Source organism: Cnephaeus nilssonii (assembly GCF_951640355.1).
Source record: "Cnephaeus nilssonii genome assembly, chromosome: 11".
NCBI classification, from domain to species: Eukaryota; Metazoa; Chordata; class Mammalia; order Chiroptera; family Vespertilionidae; genus Cnephaeus; species Cnephaeus nilssonii.
The window spans coordinates 66,523,760-66,541,551 of record NC_137082.1 but is presented as its reverse complement, the minus strand read 5'-3'; the positions used below and the strand labels follow the sequence as shown (position 1 = coordinate 66,541,551).

The 17,792-nt window shown below is 41.0% G+C and overlaps 2 protein-coding genes across 5 annotated transcripts; one reads left to right on the top strand and one right to left on the bottom strand.

The window, feature by feature from the left end:
• Positions 1-1,916: 1,916 nt before the first annotated feature.
• Positions 1,917-14,058, bottom strand: CNBP (CCHC-type zinc finger nucleic acid binding protein). 4 transcript variants are annotated; one of them, XM_079784975.1, is made up of 5 exons: positions 13,924-14,058; positions 4,417-4,533; positions 4,198-4,288; positions 3,828-4,031; positions 1,917-3,174 (listed from the first exon to the last, which is right to left on the bottom strand). In XM_079784975.1, exons 2-5 carry the CDS (start codon positions 4,517-4,519, stop codon positions 3,057-3,059), a joined length of 516 nt encoding a protein of 171 aa, XP_079641101.1. In that variant the 5' UTR covers positions 4,520-4,533; positions 13,924-14,058; the 3' UTR covers positions 1,917-3,056. The 4 variants fall into 4 exon arrangements, with proteins under 4 accessions (XP_079641101.1, XP_079641099.1, XP_079641102.1 ...); XM_079784973.1 differs by having other exon boundaries at positions 1,925-3,174; positions 4,396-4,533; XM_079784976.1 differs by having other exon boundaries at positions 1,927-3,174; positions 3,828-4,026; positions 4,196-4,288.
• On the top strand, positions 13,963-17,575 carry LOC307107617 (leukocyte elastase inhibitor-like; the record flags this gene model as incomplete). Its single annotated transcript, XM_079784972.1, has 2 exons — positions 13,963-14,208; positions 16,157-17,575. The coding sequence occupies 2 exons, from the start codon at positions 13,963-13,965 to the stop codon at positions 17,336-17,338; spliced, it is 1,428 nt and encodes a 475-aa protein (XP_079641098.1). The 3' UTR covers positions 17,339-17,575.
• Between the last annotated feature and the right edge of the window lie 217 nt (positions 17,576-17,792).

Genomic DNA, 17,792 nt, shown 5'->3' with positions numbered 1-17,792 from the left:
AACAGAAAGTAAACAAAAATAAATAAAAGTGTAATATTACCCTGGCTGGTTTGTCTCAAGTGGTGGAGCGTCAGCCCAGACAAGGGTGGCAGGTTTGAAAGGCCCATACCTTGGTTGCAGGTTCAGGGAGCCCGGAGTGAGGCCAGGGATTGAGCTTGCAACCTAGATATGTGCCCTTTGCCAGAATACAACCCGCAACCATTCAGTCCTCAGGCCAACGCTCTAACAGCTGAGCCAAACTGGCTAGGGCTATTTTTAAAAAAAATGTTTTTATTGATTTTAGAGAGTGGGAGATAGAATCCTAAATTATGAGAATCCTCTATCAGCTGCCTCCTGCATGCTCTGTAGTGGGATGGAGCCTGCAACCCCAGGCATGTGCGCTGACAGGAAATTGAACCATGACCTCTTGGTTCATAGGTCAATGCTCAGCCAGAGCTATGCTAGCAGAGCAACATTACACTTTTAAACATTGTCAAAGCAAATTCAAGCTGAACCCAATAATAAAGTCTCTAGATCAGGAAACACAGGGGATATAAAACTAAATGACACCATGAAGGAAAAAAATCAAGGTTACAATTGTTGAGAGATTAAGAGACTAAAGAAATTTAACCAAATGCAATTTATAAACCCTGACTGAAGCTCGTTTGGAAAAACTGGCTATTTAAGACTTTTTGATTCACTCATTTAAGTCAGTGATAAAGCCTCAAAAGGGTAAGGAGAAATAGCTATTCTAGAAGTAGGTAAAACAGGGATGCAAGAGCAAGATGAAGTCTTAGCCTTTAGACAAGGCAAAATTATTTGTTATTACCCCACTTACCTTTCCTTCATCAATCCCTTCAACCCATGTTGCAAGAGAGACATCCTGATCTTTTATCTAGCTTACAGGGATAGGAATATCAGCAGAGATGAGAAACACAGGGGGAGTGGTTTTATTCCTAGTTCATAGCTCCTGGAAGATTCCCCTCCAATTTCAGAATTAGGTTTCTTACCTATTGGTTCTAGTTATTAGCTTGATTTCCCTGCAAAACATATTTTCATGTTGCACTTGCTCAGTAACTAAGGGCAATACAAATAAATGTTCTTATCAAAAGGTCTCAAAACAAAAGGCTACTAGGTACAAATGCAGCCCAAAGAACGGTGTGAAGCAAAGTAGTTCTAAATATCTCATTTGCTATGGTTTTTCTACTAAAGGGGGTTCTTTAACAAAGCATTATACATAACACCTCTACTTGAGGCCAGAAACCTTGGGGGAAAACAATCCCATGTACATGCACCACCACCCCAACTCTAAATAGTACATATGACAATAGGTCTTCTGTTTTGCTGCTTCATACTGTGGTAGAAACCAAGATTATTAACATATTTAATGTGCTTAGTTAGCATCAGAGACAGTACATGTAAACCTGTATTCATAAGGAAATGAACCTGCCATGACTTCTTTCTTGCCTGCGTTGGACTATTTGACAAAGTTTGAATTGGTACACAGCACAGCTGACACACCAACATCGTGGCACTACAGTGATATACCATCATAAATTGACCAAATTCCACTTGAAGGATAAAAAATTCACAATAGATAAAAGAAATCACATGGCATTGTGAAGAGAAAAAAATAAATTGGGAAATCATGCCACTAACTGTATTTAGTTTAGTGGGGGGACAAAAAAGAATAGAGGACATAGGGCGGGAAGGACACTTGAGGTTCTAGGCTTTAGGTCGCTATACATCCTTTAAGCAAATTAAACTTCTAGTTAACCCATCCATAAAGTGAATTCATTAAGCTAAATGACTTCCAAAGTCCATCTCAACTCTAGATCAGATCCTAAAAAAAGAAAAAACAAGAAATCCAACATTTCAGATCCTTGTGAAGCCCAGGAAAAATATGAAATGCTAAAACATAGCAAAGGTATTATAACTGTTCAGTATCAACAATGAACTAAATTAGGGCACTGTTATAATGGCAAGGAAAGAAAATTAATTCTTCTCTATATCCCTGCAAACCGACACCAAGGTAGTTAAGCCTATGTTTATATATTTTTCATTACTGAAGACATGACTGAGTTAATACACAAAGAAAAGTCCAAACTGTCAGCTTTCAGTACTCCACATTCCCTTCTTTAATATGGCATTTTGTACTATATACATCAATGAAAATTGAAACAAAAAGAACTTCAGTCAAACTCCCCTTCCTCCTCCAGCTTTATTGGATAGTTTAAAATTACATTTCTATTTTCTAAGACTTCAGTTGCTTTTTCCATCTGACTTTTAAAAACTGATTACATCAAATGAAACACAGTTGTCTAAGTGATATAGTATACAAAAATAACATCTTGATTTCTGTGAAAATGCATTTCTCTGCAATTCCTGAATAGCTCCAAATTATGCTTACTCTAAGCATAGATGTTTACTCTGGGTTTTAGATTTAGTCTTTGCAAAAAATGTGTTCTAAACCTTTGCCATCACCATCTGCATATCCAGCATCAATGCTGTTAAGTTGTTCGTATTTAGGCTTTTATCCCGATTTTCCTCCTATAGACATTAACAGGCATATTTGTCTTATTTTGTTTACTCCCACTCAACTGGATGTTCTATGTAGGGCCTGATACAGATGTTACTTGATGTTACTTAATAGCTACTGAGGTCAGACAATCCAAGGCCATTATTATGCTAAAATTAAAGTTATTTATGGAAGCTCACAGACACTTCCAAAATTGGTTTTTACCTCCTACATGGGAACATATTTAACAAACCCAGAACGGGCTTACTGGTCTGATTCAATTCTTCCCATTCATCAATCCCTATTCACCAGTGGCATGGAAAGGGGGTTCTTTAACAAAGCATTATACATAACACCTCTACCAAACTAAACATAAACTTTTTTTGTAGTTAAATGCAGAAAGTCGATTTTTTTCCACCCCTTTCCTCCTTTTACATGGCAAGTAAAGCTCACTGGCCTGGGAGTAGCCTCTATCTGCCAACCTTTGGCCAGTGAAGAGGATTCAGAGAAAATAATACAACCATCAATCAGAAAAAGGAGGGGCGACAAAGGAAAATAATTAAGCTGTGGCCTCAATCGTGCATTCCCGTGCAAGGTGCCCTGATTCGCCACAGCGGTAACAGTTGACTTCACTTGTCTTGCTGCAGTTGATGGCTACATGACCAGTTTCACCACACCTAAAATAAATAAAAAATTTCACAATGGTGTTCAGAAAATGTAAAACTGTACTAAAGAAATAGTCATTGCACCCCGGGCTGGTGTGGCTCAGTGGATGAGTGTTGACCTATGAACCAGGAGGTCAGGGTTCAATTCCCAGTCAGGGCACATGCCCAGGTTGTGGGCTCAGTACCCAGTTTGGGGCGTGCAGGAGGCAGCTGATCAATGATTCTCTCTCATAATTGATGTTTCTATCTCTCTCCTTCTCCCTTCCTCTCTGAAATACATAAAATAAAGTCATTGCAGAACAAAATGCAATGACAAGTGAATCAACATATTTTTGTTTTCAGGACACTAAGTCTTATCATTAACCCCTAATCTAAAAGCAAGAAGGAATTAGGTAACAAAGCTACTCAACTGTATAGCAAAGCCACAAAATTAAAATCTTCACCAAAAGGTATAAACCAACATCAAAACCAAAAAACAGGCCAAGATGTTATATTTTTATGCAAAATAATTTCTAAGATTTCACAGGTATGTACATCTCAAAGCTTTTACCATTCTTATTTTTAAACACTGAACTGATTCACAAGGTCATTCCATTTATAGCAAATTTATCTCTAAAACAGTATCTTCAATGAGCATTTCCTGCAGCAACATTCTAACAACTTACCTATAGCACTTCACTTTGGTGCAGTCTTTTTGAATATGTCCAAATTCTCCACAAGAATAGCACTTCTGCTCATCTGCATGGTCACAGTCACGAGCCAGATGGCCTGGTTTGCCACAGTTGTAGCAGCATTGCTCTCGCTCTCTCTTGGGCTCCTTGCAGTCCTTGGCAATGTGGCCACCTCTACCGCAGTTATAGCAGGCTTCAACAATAAGAAAAAGAAGCAGACCAAGACTATAAAACCTTTACAAAATGTTGCTATGTTTTAAATCATACAATAGGAAACGTCAAGAGTGGAAAATCTTTCCAATGCATTGTGCATTCTCACCTCTCCAAGTTCTAGAAGAATATGAGAAGTGTTAAATACTTACCATCCTCCTGAAGATCACAATCCTTGGCAAGGTGACCAGACTCACCACAGCGATAACAGATGTCTGGAAGAGATGAGGAAACAAACTGGAAACCTATTTTGGGTAGAAACAAACAAACAAACAAAATTTTAACGAATTAGACCAGTCTTGATACTAATGAATATTCTAGTACTTCAAAATTTTTTATTCGACAAAAATACCTCTATCCGAGGTAAAACCACCTCTGCCACGGCTTCTCATTCCACGACCACGGCCTCCACCAGTAGGGCATTCCCGGGCCCAGTGGCCAGATCGTCCACACTTGAAGCACTCATTGCTGCTCATGGCTGCAGTTAGATCTTCAAAATATTAAAAATAAGAACATTTGACCACTTGAAATTCTTTTTAGCTTTTATTCCCCATTTAGTGTTTTTTGATAACTATTCTGGGGGAAAAGCCAACAAATATATTGCTTAGAAAAATAACCACACAACTATATGCTTAGGCATAATACACCTAATTATGAAATATATTAAAAGTGAATAAAGTAAAACATTATATATTTTCATAGAATTCGTTAAAAAATAAGATTATGCAATTTTCAGCGTATCCAACGAACTCATTAAACAATTAATAATACCTCTTTCCAGGTCCAACTTAATGGACACATCTTCATAGTTATAAGCCAGTAAACTTTATTTTGGGCAAATGGAAGTCATATACTGGTAATAAAATTGGAATAACCCAAACCAATGGAGTTGTAGTGTGGATTCTGTGAGGAATAGGTGAAGAAAAATAATTTCTCTCCATAACCTTAGCACCTAACAGTGCCTAGTTATACTGAGCTCTTGCTTGCTGATTGAGTCTTCAGAGCAGATAAAATGCAGGATATAAATTTTCTCTATAGAGGGTACAGTATGTTAAAAATATTAGAACAGCCCGGTTGATGTGCCCAGTGGTTGAACATCGACCTATGAACCAGGAGTTCACGGTTCGATTCCAAGTCAGGGCACATGCCCAGGTTGAGGGCTTGACCCCAAGATGGGGGCCTGTAGGAGGCAGCCGATCAATGATTCTCTCTCATTATTGATGTTTCTATCTCTCTCTCCCTTCCTCTCTGAAATCAATAAAAATATATAAAAATATGTATATATATAAGAAAAATAACAAAGAAGTAAACCAACATGCTGATACCATCTAAAGAACTGGGACCACTTATATTTTTTCTATTTTCAAATTTTTCTGTAATTTTATATTTAAAGCAAAACTCCTAACAAAGCAAGTGGATTTTATACTTTTTATATAACAATCTAAAAATAAACAGGCTATTCCTGGAACGAAATGGAAATGGAATGTTGCAGGACAAATTCCTAGTATAGTGGCTTTTAAAAAAGGAACTAGCTAAAAATAATGTAACCTTTACATTGCCATACTTCCATATCTAAACATTTTTACTTAATTCCAGTGTCAAGCAATAGTACACCAAGTTTTTTAAATACCCTCTCAAAGCCAAGCATAATTAGCACCATGACCTAGCAAAACATAGTTTCAATTAAAATGGACAGGATAGTGGAATCATCCAAACACATCAAAGCACCAAAAGTCAGTACATGGTGCATAAATGACTCATCAAGTTGTAGAGAAATCTAGTGACCAAAAATTTAAGCTAATGTTGAGTTTCAAAAGCTTCCATTGTCATTTTTAAAAAAATCAGTGTCTACTTATCCTAACTCTCTGCAATCAGATTCAGTATAAAATTTCAGAGGAATCTTTCTACCAACTCTTGCCACTTGTCATTATTAAAAAATCATGCAATATTTGTACTGGTCTCAGATACATAATGTACATTTCTAGTCAGAAGAAACCAGCCAGTGAAGATTAAAAATGTATTTTTGCAAAATTTGAGATTACATTTGCTTTCTTATACTGGTGTCAGTCTAAATCATGTAAAGTGCTAATTTCCATTTGAAAGAACAGTCAGAATGAAAAAATGAATGCCACATAAAAATCACAGAAAAAAAGCTGATTATGGTACTTCATACTTCCCTCATTCCTATTTTCTTCATTTTGCAGTTTACAAAATGAACTGCAGTTTACAATCTTCTCCAATTTACAGTCAGACCAATTTGAGCACATTTACCTATTGCTCTCAATGAGTTCCTTGCACAGAAACAATCACTACCTTATTATACAAGGTAATCCAGGCAATTTGAAATTTCCCAAGTATTTTAAAATTTAATATTTAAACAAGATACTATCTTTTAGAAAACATGACAATTCAACATGCATTTTTAAAACGAAAGAAATGGCCCAGCTGGCGTGGCTCAGCGGTTGAGAGTCAACCTGTGAACCAGGAGGTCACAGTTCGATTTCTGGTCAAGGCACATACCCAGGCTGAAGGCTCCATCCCTAGTGTAGGTGTGCAGGAAGGAGGCAGCTGATCAATGATTCTCTCTCATCATTGATGTTTCTCTCTCTCCCTCTCCTCCCTTCCTCTCTGAAATCAATAATAAAAATATATTTTTTAAAAAAACTGTTTAAAACTAAAGAAAAGATAGTTTGAGCAATCCCCACTTTAGACTGTTGCTTTAAAATAATCTGTTTATTTCACAATAGTGATGTACAAATAAAACATGTTATAATGAATCATCAGATTTTTATCAGTGGAATAAAGTCAGTAGTTAAAATTTTAGGTTTACTTTCTGCACAGAAATATTAAATTAAGCTACTCAAGAACCAATTAACCTATATGTAGATTTTTCACGAACTCTTTTTCTTCTCCATTCATGGGACCCAGATCCAAAATGAACGGAGAAAAAAGAAATGACAGGAAAAGTAGTATTTTGGAGAGCAGACAATTAGCTAAAATAACACTTTCAGATGAACAAAACACTCTACTTCCTCCTACCCTAATTCCTAATTGAAAAGTTGGTCATAATGTGATTTCTCTATGAACTTCAATTTTAGGAAAAGCAGTATTTCTCCCAATTAGATTGCAATTAAACTATTCTGCAAAACAGACATGCACAGTTCAGTGGCAAAGGCAGAACTTTACACATTGAAACTAGTTTTAGATGTTTGAGTTAACATCAACAAATTTTATTCTCACATAAATTAAGGTTTTGAAAAAGCTCACTAGCTCCCTACCCAGTTTGGCTCAGTGGATAGAGCACCAGCCTGAGGACGTAAGGGTCCCGGGTCTGATTCCGGTCAAAGGCACATGCCTGGGTTGTGGGCTTGATCCCCAGTAGGGGGTATGCAGGAGGCAGCCAAGCAATGATTCTCTCTTGTCATTGATGTTTCTATCTCTCTCCCCCTCCCTCTGAAACCAATAAAAATAAACAAACCCACTAAATCTTAAAGGTAAAGAAAATATTAATTTCATTAATAGTCCAAAGACCTATCATCAGTAGGGCACATCCCAGTGGGGCTCAGGTAATGTGTATGCAATCTGCCTTCTCCCCTTTGGCTCAATCACAGCCAATCAGCTGGCCTACATTTTCATTCAGCCCCTTGTGATAGATTTATCTTCCTTACTTATAGTAACATTAAACCAACTGATTCCTAATATGTTTTAGAGCAGCAGTCACCAACCTTTCGGACCTCACGACCACCAGTGGTCCGTGGACCACCAGTTGGCGCGACCGGTTTAGAGGCATGCTGCTTATCCTGGGGGGGAGAAGGAGGGGAGAGATCCCTATCCTAATCATCATAAACAAGATTGCATTTAGCCAAGAGGTCTTTAAAGAATTTCATGCTATTCCTTAGGAAAACTAGAGGCAGTAAAGTAAGACAGAATCGAGACCTAAGGCTTCGTGATTCTCAAGGCCTATGACTGCTCTTGGCTAGAATTTTGCTCCACTGTCCTGCCTCTGCCCCCTCCACCTGTCACAACCTTTTCCAACCTTCAAGGGCCAACTTAAATGCCAACTCTATAAAAAAATCTGACATCTCCCAGCCTGGAACTCTCCTTCCTATTAAGACTCAGGACAGTTTGTTAATATCTGTCTGATGGCACTACTATATTTGCCCTTTATCAACATTCCTTTAGGGCAGAGACCAAGTAATTCATCATTGAATCGTCACAACACCCCATGATTATCCTTTAGTAGTTATAGTATAACTCAATATTTTAACTGCTTTTGGCCGGGGGGTGTGTGTGAGAGAGAGAGAGAGAGAGAGAGAGAGAGAGAGAAAGGCCTAACAGTCATTTGCTAAATGAAACAAATTGTGTTTCTTGTATAGACCCAATCCAATCTGAGTACTGACAATAAAATACCTAAATTCTTGCTATCAAGAGTCACTGTACCATTAGTTTAAAGCAGCAATTTTCAACCAACGGCACATGTAAAATAATTACTAAAATGCCGCAGCACACCAAAAAATGTATTAATTTAGTCAGGTACTGCATGTTTTAAAAATTCTCAGGGACTAGCTGGTTTGGCTCAGTGGATAGAGCTTCAGCCTGGGGACTGAAGGGTCCAGGGTTTGATTCCATCAAGGGCACATGCCCGGGTTGTGGGCTCGATCCCCAGTAGAGGGCGTGCAGGAGACAGCCGATTCATGATTCTCATCATTGATGTTTCTCTCTCTCCCTCTCCCTTCCTCTCTGAAATCAATAAAAAATATAAAAATTCTTAGGATGCACCAGCTAAAAAATTGCTGGTTTAAAGCAACAATGTCTTTTCAATTAGGTACCCATTAAGGATAGACTACCACTACTCTAAACTCAAGAATATTTCAGACTATCTAATAAAATCTCCTGTGTAACAGAAACTTTTCACTCCAGGTTACTAAAAAAGTTAGCAGCCAAGCCAGGACCCCTAACTTGCCACCCAGGCTCTTCCTATTACTCCAAGAATTCACATCCTCAGTAATATTTTACAGAATGCTACAAAACACACATACATACTCACTTACAAGACAAAATACTGTATTTTCACTGTTGTCAGGCAGTAGGAGAGCATATATTTTCTTCCTTTTGCTACTAAAAATCATAGCAGTATCTATACCAATGTATCCTTACATAGCAAGATTTGGAGTCCATAGGTAACTCTGGGTTAACCATATGACCCAGCTTAAGGATCTGCTTGCTGTGGTACCTCAGGCACTTGACCCCTTCTCCTGTCCTTATTTGGAAAAGGATGATAAAACTGATCTGTGATGAGAATTATTGCCAGGTGTCTAGTGCTTAACAGATTCTAAATTTTAAAAACTGCAAGGGTTTATGTCCTCTGCTTATATAGTTACTTTTCCATTCCTCCCCCAATTAAGTTAGACTGCTTAAAAGTGGATAGAACTCAGTCTAACGTCTATATAGCAGGCTAACTCTGCATATACTCAACTCTCCCATCTCATAAAGTCTACTTTCAGAATGGAATGAAGAGAATTATAGCCCTAGCTGGTTTGGCTCACTGGATAGAGCTTCAGCCTGCGGACTGAAGGGTCCTGGTTTCGATTCCGGTCAAGGCCATATGCCTGGGTTTCGGGCTCGATCCACAGTAGGGGGCATGCAGGAGGCAGCCGATCAATGACTCTCTTTCATCATTGATGTTTCTCTCTCTCCCTCTCTGAAAATCAATAAAAATATACTTTTTAAATGACTTGGGCTTAATGTGATTTAATCAGTTATGCCCAACTTAAAAAAAAAAAAGAGAATTAAAAAATGACTTCATATTTTCAACAATCAGATTACCTGTTTTCATTTCGATTTTTGCATGTCAAATTTTCATGACACAAACCACACCTAAAGATGGTAAGAGCACAGGGCAATCAGGCAACAGTACTTATAGGCAGTCAAGATCCTGCTTGAAAAGATTGAAGATTCACTTAGTGTAAACTAAGAGATCTATTTTACAGATTTTGCACTCATCTAGGCTTTAAGATTTAAATCCTGGAATTGGTATCAAAACACAAATGGTTATATTGATTTGTCTTCATTAATGTTAGTAATTGAACCATATTTTTGGTACTAAGAACAAAGCCAGTAAACTACTTAAATCTTAACAGTACATGCCCAAGACTTAACAATGAATCCTGTAACTCACTCCACACACACACACACAGTAGCAAAAGGAAAGTGTGTGTGTGGGGATCTGGCTAGATTTTTTTATATGATTTTCCCAACACAGCTATATATATTCACCTTAAGGTTATCCTTGACTCATCCAACATTGTTGACCTAACTGCATTTAGACTATAGCAGAGCTTGAGCCCCATGAATGTATCCACTCATTTTTATGCTCTAATGAATCAGTTTAGTGTTCCAACAGGGTACTGAAACACTTCAGACTATTAGCAAAAACAAACTACAGATGATAAACTGGAGGGAAGTTATATTGTGTTATTACCTGCATTCTGACAAGAATAATGGAGAACAGAGTACAATACTGGGAGCAATTCTGTTTTTATCCTGGTTCCTGCATTTACTACATGACCTTGATTAGTATTTACATACACTGCTGTCTGCCCTCGTTACTCCCGAAGGGTTTTAATTAATAGCTAAATATCTACTATGAGTCAAGGGTTAATAAACATATTATCTATAATCCTCACAACCCTGCAAGTTATGTACTCTTGCTCCCATTTTACTGACAAAGAAACTGGAGATCTGAGACCAAGTGACTTACCCAAAGCCTTATAACTAGAAAGTTCTCAAGTCAGCATTTCAACAGTCTTCTGCAGAGTCCTTTGCTAGGGTTAAGTGGTAATAAAGTACAGGAAAATGCTATCATCAGAAGAATACACCAATTCACTCCCTACTTCAAAAATATTATACAGCATATGACTGCTATATAGCAAGTAACTGTAAAGCAGTTAAAAATCCACAGCCATAAATGAATTTATTCATAGTATACAATCACACAGCTTTCCTGAATTTTAAGCCAAGACAGATTTTCTTAACCTTCAAGGTATAACTTAAAAGAGTGCCACCACGGACCCAAAGACTGGCAACCCGATTTCTTTTTTTAATTTACTGATTTCCAAGAGAGAGAAGTTAATTTTTTGTCCCACTTATTTATGCATTCATTGGTTGATACTTGTATGTTCTCTGACCGGATATCAAACCCACAACCTTGCTTATTGGGATGATGCTCTAACCAACCTACATACCTAGCCAGGGCTTGTGGCAACCTGATTTCACCCATTAATGCTCTAATTTGCAATTATGGAACAACACCAGGTAATCACTGCACCATACTCTCATACTCCTAATTAATAGACTCCACTGGCTTACAACTTGAATTTTGGTGGCCACAAGCTCTCATTTTATTCCAGAAGCTTTTTACTTACAACATGAAAAGGATGCAGTTTACTCGTCTCCTTACTGCAACAGCATCTGACACTGCCAGAATAGTTCTATTAAGTGAGATGGTAGAGAAAGAGCGTTCTCCACATAGCAGGCCAAGATGCCTTGGCATCAGTCTCCTGGCTCTCCACTTACTGTCAGGAGGCCAGGAAGAGGAAAGAAGCCAATATTTAAAAAAAAAAAAAAAAAAAAACCTCTCACTCCTGCAGGGGGAAAAAGCAAAAAATCTCTTTTGTGGTCAAGTGTTTAACCAACAGACCTATTTTTCCAATTACAGGAACACCTCATATACATTTTAGGTTTGGTTTCAGATCACAGCAATAAATCTTTTAATCTTTTTGCTGGAGGGTCTTTTCTTTTTAATATATATATGTATTTTTTTATTGATTTCAGAGAGGAAGGGAGAGGAGGAGAGAGAAACATCAATGATGAGACTTATCGATCGGCTGCCTCCTGCACGCCCCCCACTGCGGATCGAGCCCACAACCCGGGCATGTGCCCTTGACTGGAATCGAACCTGGGACCCTTCAGTCTGCAGGCCAACGCTCTATCCACTGAGCCAAACCAACCAGGGCGGGTCTTGTTTTCAATTTGTAAAAACTGTAACATCTGCTGCAATAAGGTGACATGCCATAAAAATGAGGTATGCCTGAGGTCGAATTGTGGCTCTATTGCTTGTAAACACTGATTTGGTACCTTCTCATGTACATACCACGTATTCTTATTAGATTTTAAAAGATAAAAAGAATACAGTCATAAAATCACATTACAAAACCATTTATGATACCTTAAAAAATATATCACTCTGCCTGTTCCTGGTATTCAAATGCTGGTGTAATAATTGACCCTTGATTTTCCACCAATTTGGCTCAAACGGTTAGCTTTTTTAAAAATACTGTTGCCAAGAGTTGCAATTTAGAAAGAAAAATTCTTTGTCCAGCTCTTGGGATCTAATAAGTTATTCCTTTTATATTCCAGCACAGAGCTCCTTGTAGGCAAGAATCAGGTTCAACAAGCTAAAAAGAGCATGCACCTATGTATGTGGCATTTTGTAGGTGTTTGATTAAGCCATGATCAGTCATTTTTTTAAAAGTATTTGAAAATAATTGCTTGGGGGGGGGGGCCTAAGAGGTAGAACTTCATTTCATACTTTTTTAAAAACCCTCAAATCCTAACTTGCAATTTATGGTGCTTAAGCAAAAAAGGAACAAAGCTGTTGATTTAATTGATTAAAGAGAAAGTGATGCAGAAATAACAGGAAAAAAGAAAAACCTATTTTTAAAAACTTGAAATTTTGGGGCAAGATGATGTAATTAATCCTCCTTCACCTTAAAAGAAACAAAAAATGAAAACAGACTTTTACACACTATCTGAAGTCACAATGAGCAATGTTTTCTTTTTCTAAGACCCCCCGCTACCCCCATGAACAGATGTCACTTCCTCGGAAGTGCCCTGTGTCTGAGGCCACGTGGTTGACATGTGGCAACAAGCAAAATCCTTACCCATAATAAAATTAACGTGAGAACCCAAATGTGGGCGATGATGCCTTTCTAAAATAGGTTTTCACATTTGGAAAATCTAGAGGGAGGCTGGCTAATTAACCACGTCTCACTTTTAAACAGCATTGGTTTAATTAATCCAATAACTGATGCTATGATTTTGGAGGTTTGGCGACTTGTTCCCCTTTGATAACGAGATTTTTTTTAAAAAGGGCCCTCTAACTTAAATAGTGTTGATTCATGAAAGCGAGCTCTCACTGCCCCTTTTCGAATTGTAATGTTAAGACAAGTAAGTTAACGCTTGACCATAAAAACTCAAGAGTCGGGAAGCTATCAAGTATGGAGAGTATGATTCCAGACTTCCAGGCCTTCCAGCGGGGTGTGCCACCCCTCTAAACGCAAGAACGTCTTCAAGGACCCTTTCCTAGGCCCGTTCTGCACCCTTGGCACATGGCCCGCCAGCCCATTACACCAGCACATGGCCTGCATTAAGTACCCAACCCCATCCCCCTCCATCCGCCCCGAGGGCCTTTTCCCACCACAAGGCCTCCTTTTAATAAGTTCCCGCCAAAATGACCCTCCGTCCCGCATTCCGAGACCCTCGAAGTCTCCGAGCCTCAGTCCCAAGAGCGCACGAGCCCGGGCCTCCTCGGCCGTAAAGGCTATACGGCCTGGGGTGCGGCCTCAGCCCTGAGAGAGGCCCCGACGCGCGGGGACCCAGCTTCCCAGGTCGGAAGGAAGGGCGGGAGGGTACCCCGACTGCAGGAGGCCGGAAACTTGGCCCGGAGACGGCGGTGGCAGCCGAGTTTCCCGCCTGACGCAGCAGCGGAAAAGGCTCAAGCGAGGCCGCCATCGCCGCCTCACCGCTCCCTGCCCTCTTCGTCCGCCTCGGACACGGGCCCACCGCGCCGTTTTCCCTTCCCCTCACTCCCGGTCCTCACCTTCTGCGTCCCGGCAGGCCCGCAGCGACGGAGAACGAGATGCAGGCCGAGGTGAGCGGCTCGCAAGGTAGCGGCTGTTTATTTTCAGGAGGGTCCTTGCCTGCGCCACACGCTGGTCTGCACACGGCCCCACACACGCCGCTGCGCACGGCTCTCCGCCGCCTCGCCCACGCGGCCAATCAGTGCGCACGGCGCGGGCGGCCAATCAGAGCCTCCCGCCGGGAAGACAGCCCGGCCTCGGGGCGGGATGGCGCCGCGCGGGGCTGTTTTCTTCCGCGCTCGGCGGTCAGTTCCCCGCGCGCGCGGCCCTTACATCTCGGCTTTCCAGTCACCGGCCCCTCTCGCGGTTTTCTCGCTTATTCCACGCCCCGCCGGACCGGGGGAGGGGTGGCAAGCCTGTGTGTCCCGCCCTCGGCGATCTCTCCCCTCAGCTCGCGAGCAGGGATGCCAGGGAACGGGTCTGTGGTTAGCGTGGGGCCGGGACAAACTCCTTCCCCTTCTTGGGCTCCGAAAAGAGTGTCGGCCCTTAGACTCTTGCCGAGGCCGCGCTTTCAGAGGCAGGCCCCGACTCGGGATGCATCAGTTTGGGGGGAAAGTGGTCTGTCATGTCACAGAAGAGGCTGGGGCTGTAGGCCGCAGGCCCTGAAATGTGTTTTAGTGTTTGTGTGAGCCAGGGCAGAGCCCGGAAGAACTGCCTGCTTTCACCTATGGGACCCATACACCCGCCTCAAAATAAGTGGAAAGGCGCCCGCCTTGGGGAAGGTGTGAGGATGGTGAAAGGATGGCGCTGAGACTTAACCGCCTTCCAACAAACCTTGTGCCCGGTTTAGAATATTGATGATCATTCCCTGCGACCTAAAGGTGGAATAGTGAGTGCTAGGGGATCCATCTAGCCTGGGCTTTCCCAAGCAGAATTGATTGGCCTTTAGATCTGGTGTTTTCTCCGAAAGCGATTGCATATATACACTGAGTGGCCAGGTTATTATGATCTCTGAACGCATAATAATCTGGCCACTCAGTGTATATCCTATATAATCCTATATAATAAAAGGCTAATATGCAAATTGTCCCCTGACCAGGAGTTTGACCAGCAGGCAGGCCGGACCCCTCCCATGCACAAATTCATGCACTGGGCTTCTAATATCTATATATCTGCGTTCAGAGATCATAATAATTTGGCCACTCAGTGTATTTGTGTGTGTTATATATATATATATATGTTCATAGATACTGTTAAGATGACATCAACTTAAGTTGTTCAATGCGAACTAAAGAATTGCATAATTTTGCATAATTTTCGTGTAATGAAAAAGAAAGGAAGGCCCAGCCTGTGTGGCCCAGTGGTTGAGCATCGACCTACAAACCAGGAGGTCACATGCCCAGGTTGTGGGCTCTATCCCCAGTGTGGGGCATGCAGGAGGCAGCCCATGATGATTCTCTCTCATCATTGATGTTTCTCTCCTCACTTCCTTTCTGAAATCAATAAAAATATATTTAAAAAACAACAATGAAGTGTCATCTCCAGTCTCTTGAACTTTAGAAGGTCCTGAAATTACTATAGTCTCATACAGACTTAAAATGCAGCTTGAGATTAGTATGCAACCCATGTTGGTGGCTGGTATATCCCAGCAATGTCCATTTTATCCTTTAATGACCATCTTATTCTTTTGCCCTAGTTTCAACTCATTTAATCCTTCCAGTCTCAAGGTAGTGTGACTTTTTTTAAAAATATATATATTTTATTGATTTTTTTTACAGAGAGGAAGGGAGAGGGATAGAGAGCTAGAAACATCGATGAGAGAGAAACATCGACCAGCTGCCTCCTGCACACCCCCTACCGGGGATGTGCCCGCAACCAATGTACATGCCCCTGACCGGAATCGAACCTGGGACCCCTGAGTCCGCAGGCTGACGCTCTATCCACTGAGCCAAACCGGTTTCGGCTAGTGCGACTTTTTAAATCATGTTTGTGAAGAGGCAATAAAGTAGTTAAGAGCATAGATATTAAGGGTCAGGTATTAAACCTGGGTTCAAATCACTAGGGCTTACTTAGTCATTGTAAAGCATTTAGCAGATTGTCAACATAAAGAGGGAATGGACAATTTCATTTAAAAAACAATTTTTTAAGGCCTGAGCCAGTGAGGGCTGCCCAGGGCCGGGATCTGCCAGCTGCCTACCCCTCTCTCAGCCCTGGCCTTCGGGAAGCAGCCAGCACAACTATTCTTCCTTGCAGATCTCTGTGGAAGCAAGCTCTGAGAGAAGTCAGGATTGCCTCACCATGGAGCAGCTGAGCTTGGCCAACACCCAGTTCGCAGTGGACCTCTTCCGCACCCTGAAGGACAACAACCCCTCTGGGAACATCTTCTTCTCCCCCATAAGCATTTCCTCAGCGCTGGCCATGGTCTTTCTGGGGACCAGAGGCACTACCGCAGCACAGATGTCCAAGACTCTTCACTTCGACGCGGTTAAGAAGATTCATTCCAGTTTTCAGAGTCTGAATTCTGATATCCACAAGCGCGGAGCTCCCTATATTCTGAAACTTGCTAATAGGTTATATGGAGAGAAAACCTATGAGTTCCTCCCTGAGTTCTTAGCTTCAACCCAGAAAATGTATGGAGTTGAACTGGCCAGTGTAGATTTTCAGCGAGTCTCTGAAGGTGCAAGAAAGGTGATAAATGAGTGGGTCAAAGGGCAGACTGAAGGGAAAATTCCAGAATTGTTGGCTGCAGGCGTGGTTGATAATATGACTAAACTTGTGCTAGTTAATGCCATCTATTTCAAAGGAAACTGGCAGGAGAAATTCAGTAAAATGGCCACAATCGATACACCTTTCAAATTGAATAAGAAAGACACAAAAAGAGTGAAAATGATGTATCAGAAGAACAAATTCCCATTTGGCTACATTGAGGACCTTAAGTGCCGGGTGCTGGAGCTGCCTTACCAGGGCAGGGAGCTCAGCATGGTCATCCTGCTGCCAGATGACATCGAGGACGAGGCCATGGGTCTGAAGAAGATCGAAGATCAATTGACCTTAGAAAAACTGCGTGAGTGGACCAAACCTGAGAATCTGAGTTCCATTGAAGTCAACGTCTACCTGCCCAGGTTCAAGCTGGAAGAGAACTACAACCTCAACTCTCACCTGGCCAGCCTGGGTATAGAGGATCTCTTTACTAGCAGGGCTGATCTGTCTGGCATGTCAAGAGCCGGAGGTCTTTTTATATCAAAAATTGTCCACAAGTCTTTTGTGGAAGTCAATGAGGAGGGCACAGAGGCGGCGGCTGCCACCGCTGGAATTGCCACCTTCTGCATGCTTACGCCAGAGGAAAATTTTGTGGCCGACCATCCATTCATTTTTTTCATTCGACACAATCCCTCAACTAACATCCTGTTCTTAGGCAGACTTTCTTCCCCGTAGAGACTGTGGAAATCCAAGGCCAAGCTCAGAGCTTTGTCACTGGCCCTTTCAATGGTGATAGTTTTCATATATCTTCCGCAACAAATCTACCATCCCAAAACAAATCTCTAACTTCCTTTGTAATGTCAGCTCTGTTTGCTGTTTACACGCATTAACTTTGGCATAAGTATCTATTTTCCTTTCTTTATATTGAAAAATTCAGTGATTGCTTTTGAATGCACCAAGCAGATATGTGGATTCTTGACAGTGTAGTAAACTAAGAAACTGCTGTAAAAAATAAAATAAAATTTTTAAGTTGAAGTCTTAAGACCTCTGCTCTTCTTTTATTTTTTATTTTTTTTAAAATACATTTTACTGATTTTTTACAGAGAGGAAGGGAGAGAGATAGAGAGCTAGAAACATTGATCAGCTGCCTCCTGCACACCCCCCACTGGGGATGTGCCCACAACCAAGG

Coding starts and splice junctions, on each gene's coding strand:
- CNBP (XM_079784973.1), bottom strand. CDS start 4,519: ATGAGCAGCAATGAGTGCTTCAAGTGTGGACGATCTGGCCACTGGGCC. Junction 4,289..4,395: donor TGGTTTTACCTCGGATAGAG/GTATTTTTGTCG, acceptor TACCCAAAATAG/GTTTCCAGTTTGTTTCCTCA. Junction 3,175..3,827: donor ACCAAAGTGAAGTGCTATAG/GTAAGTTGTTAG, acceptor TATTTATTTTAG/GTGTGGTGAAACTGGTCATG.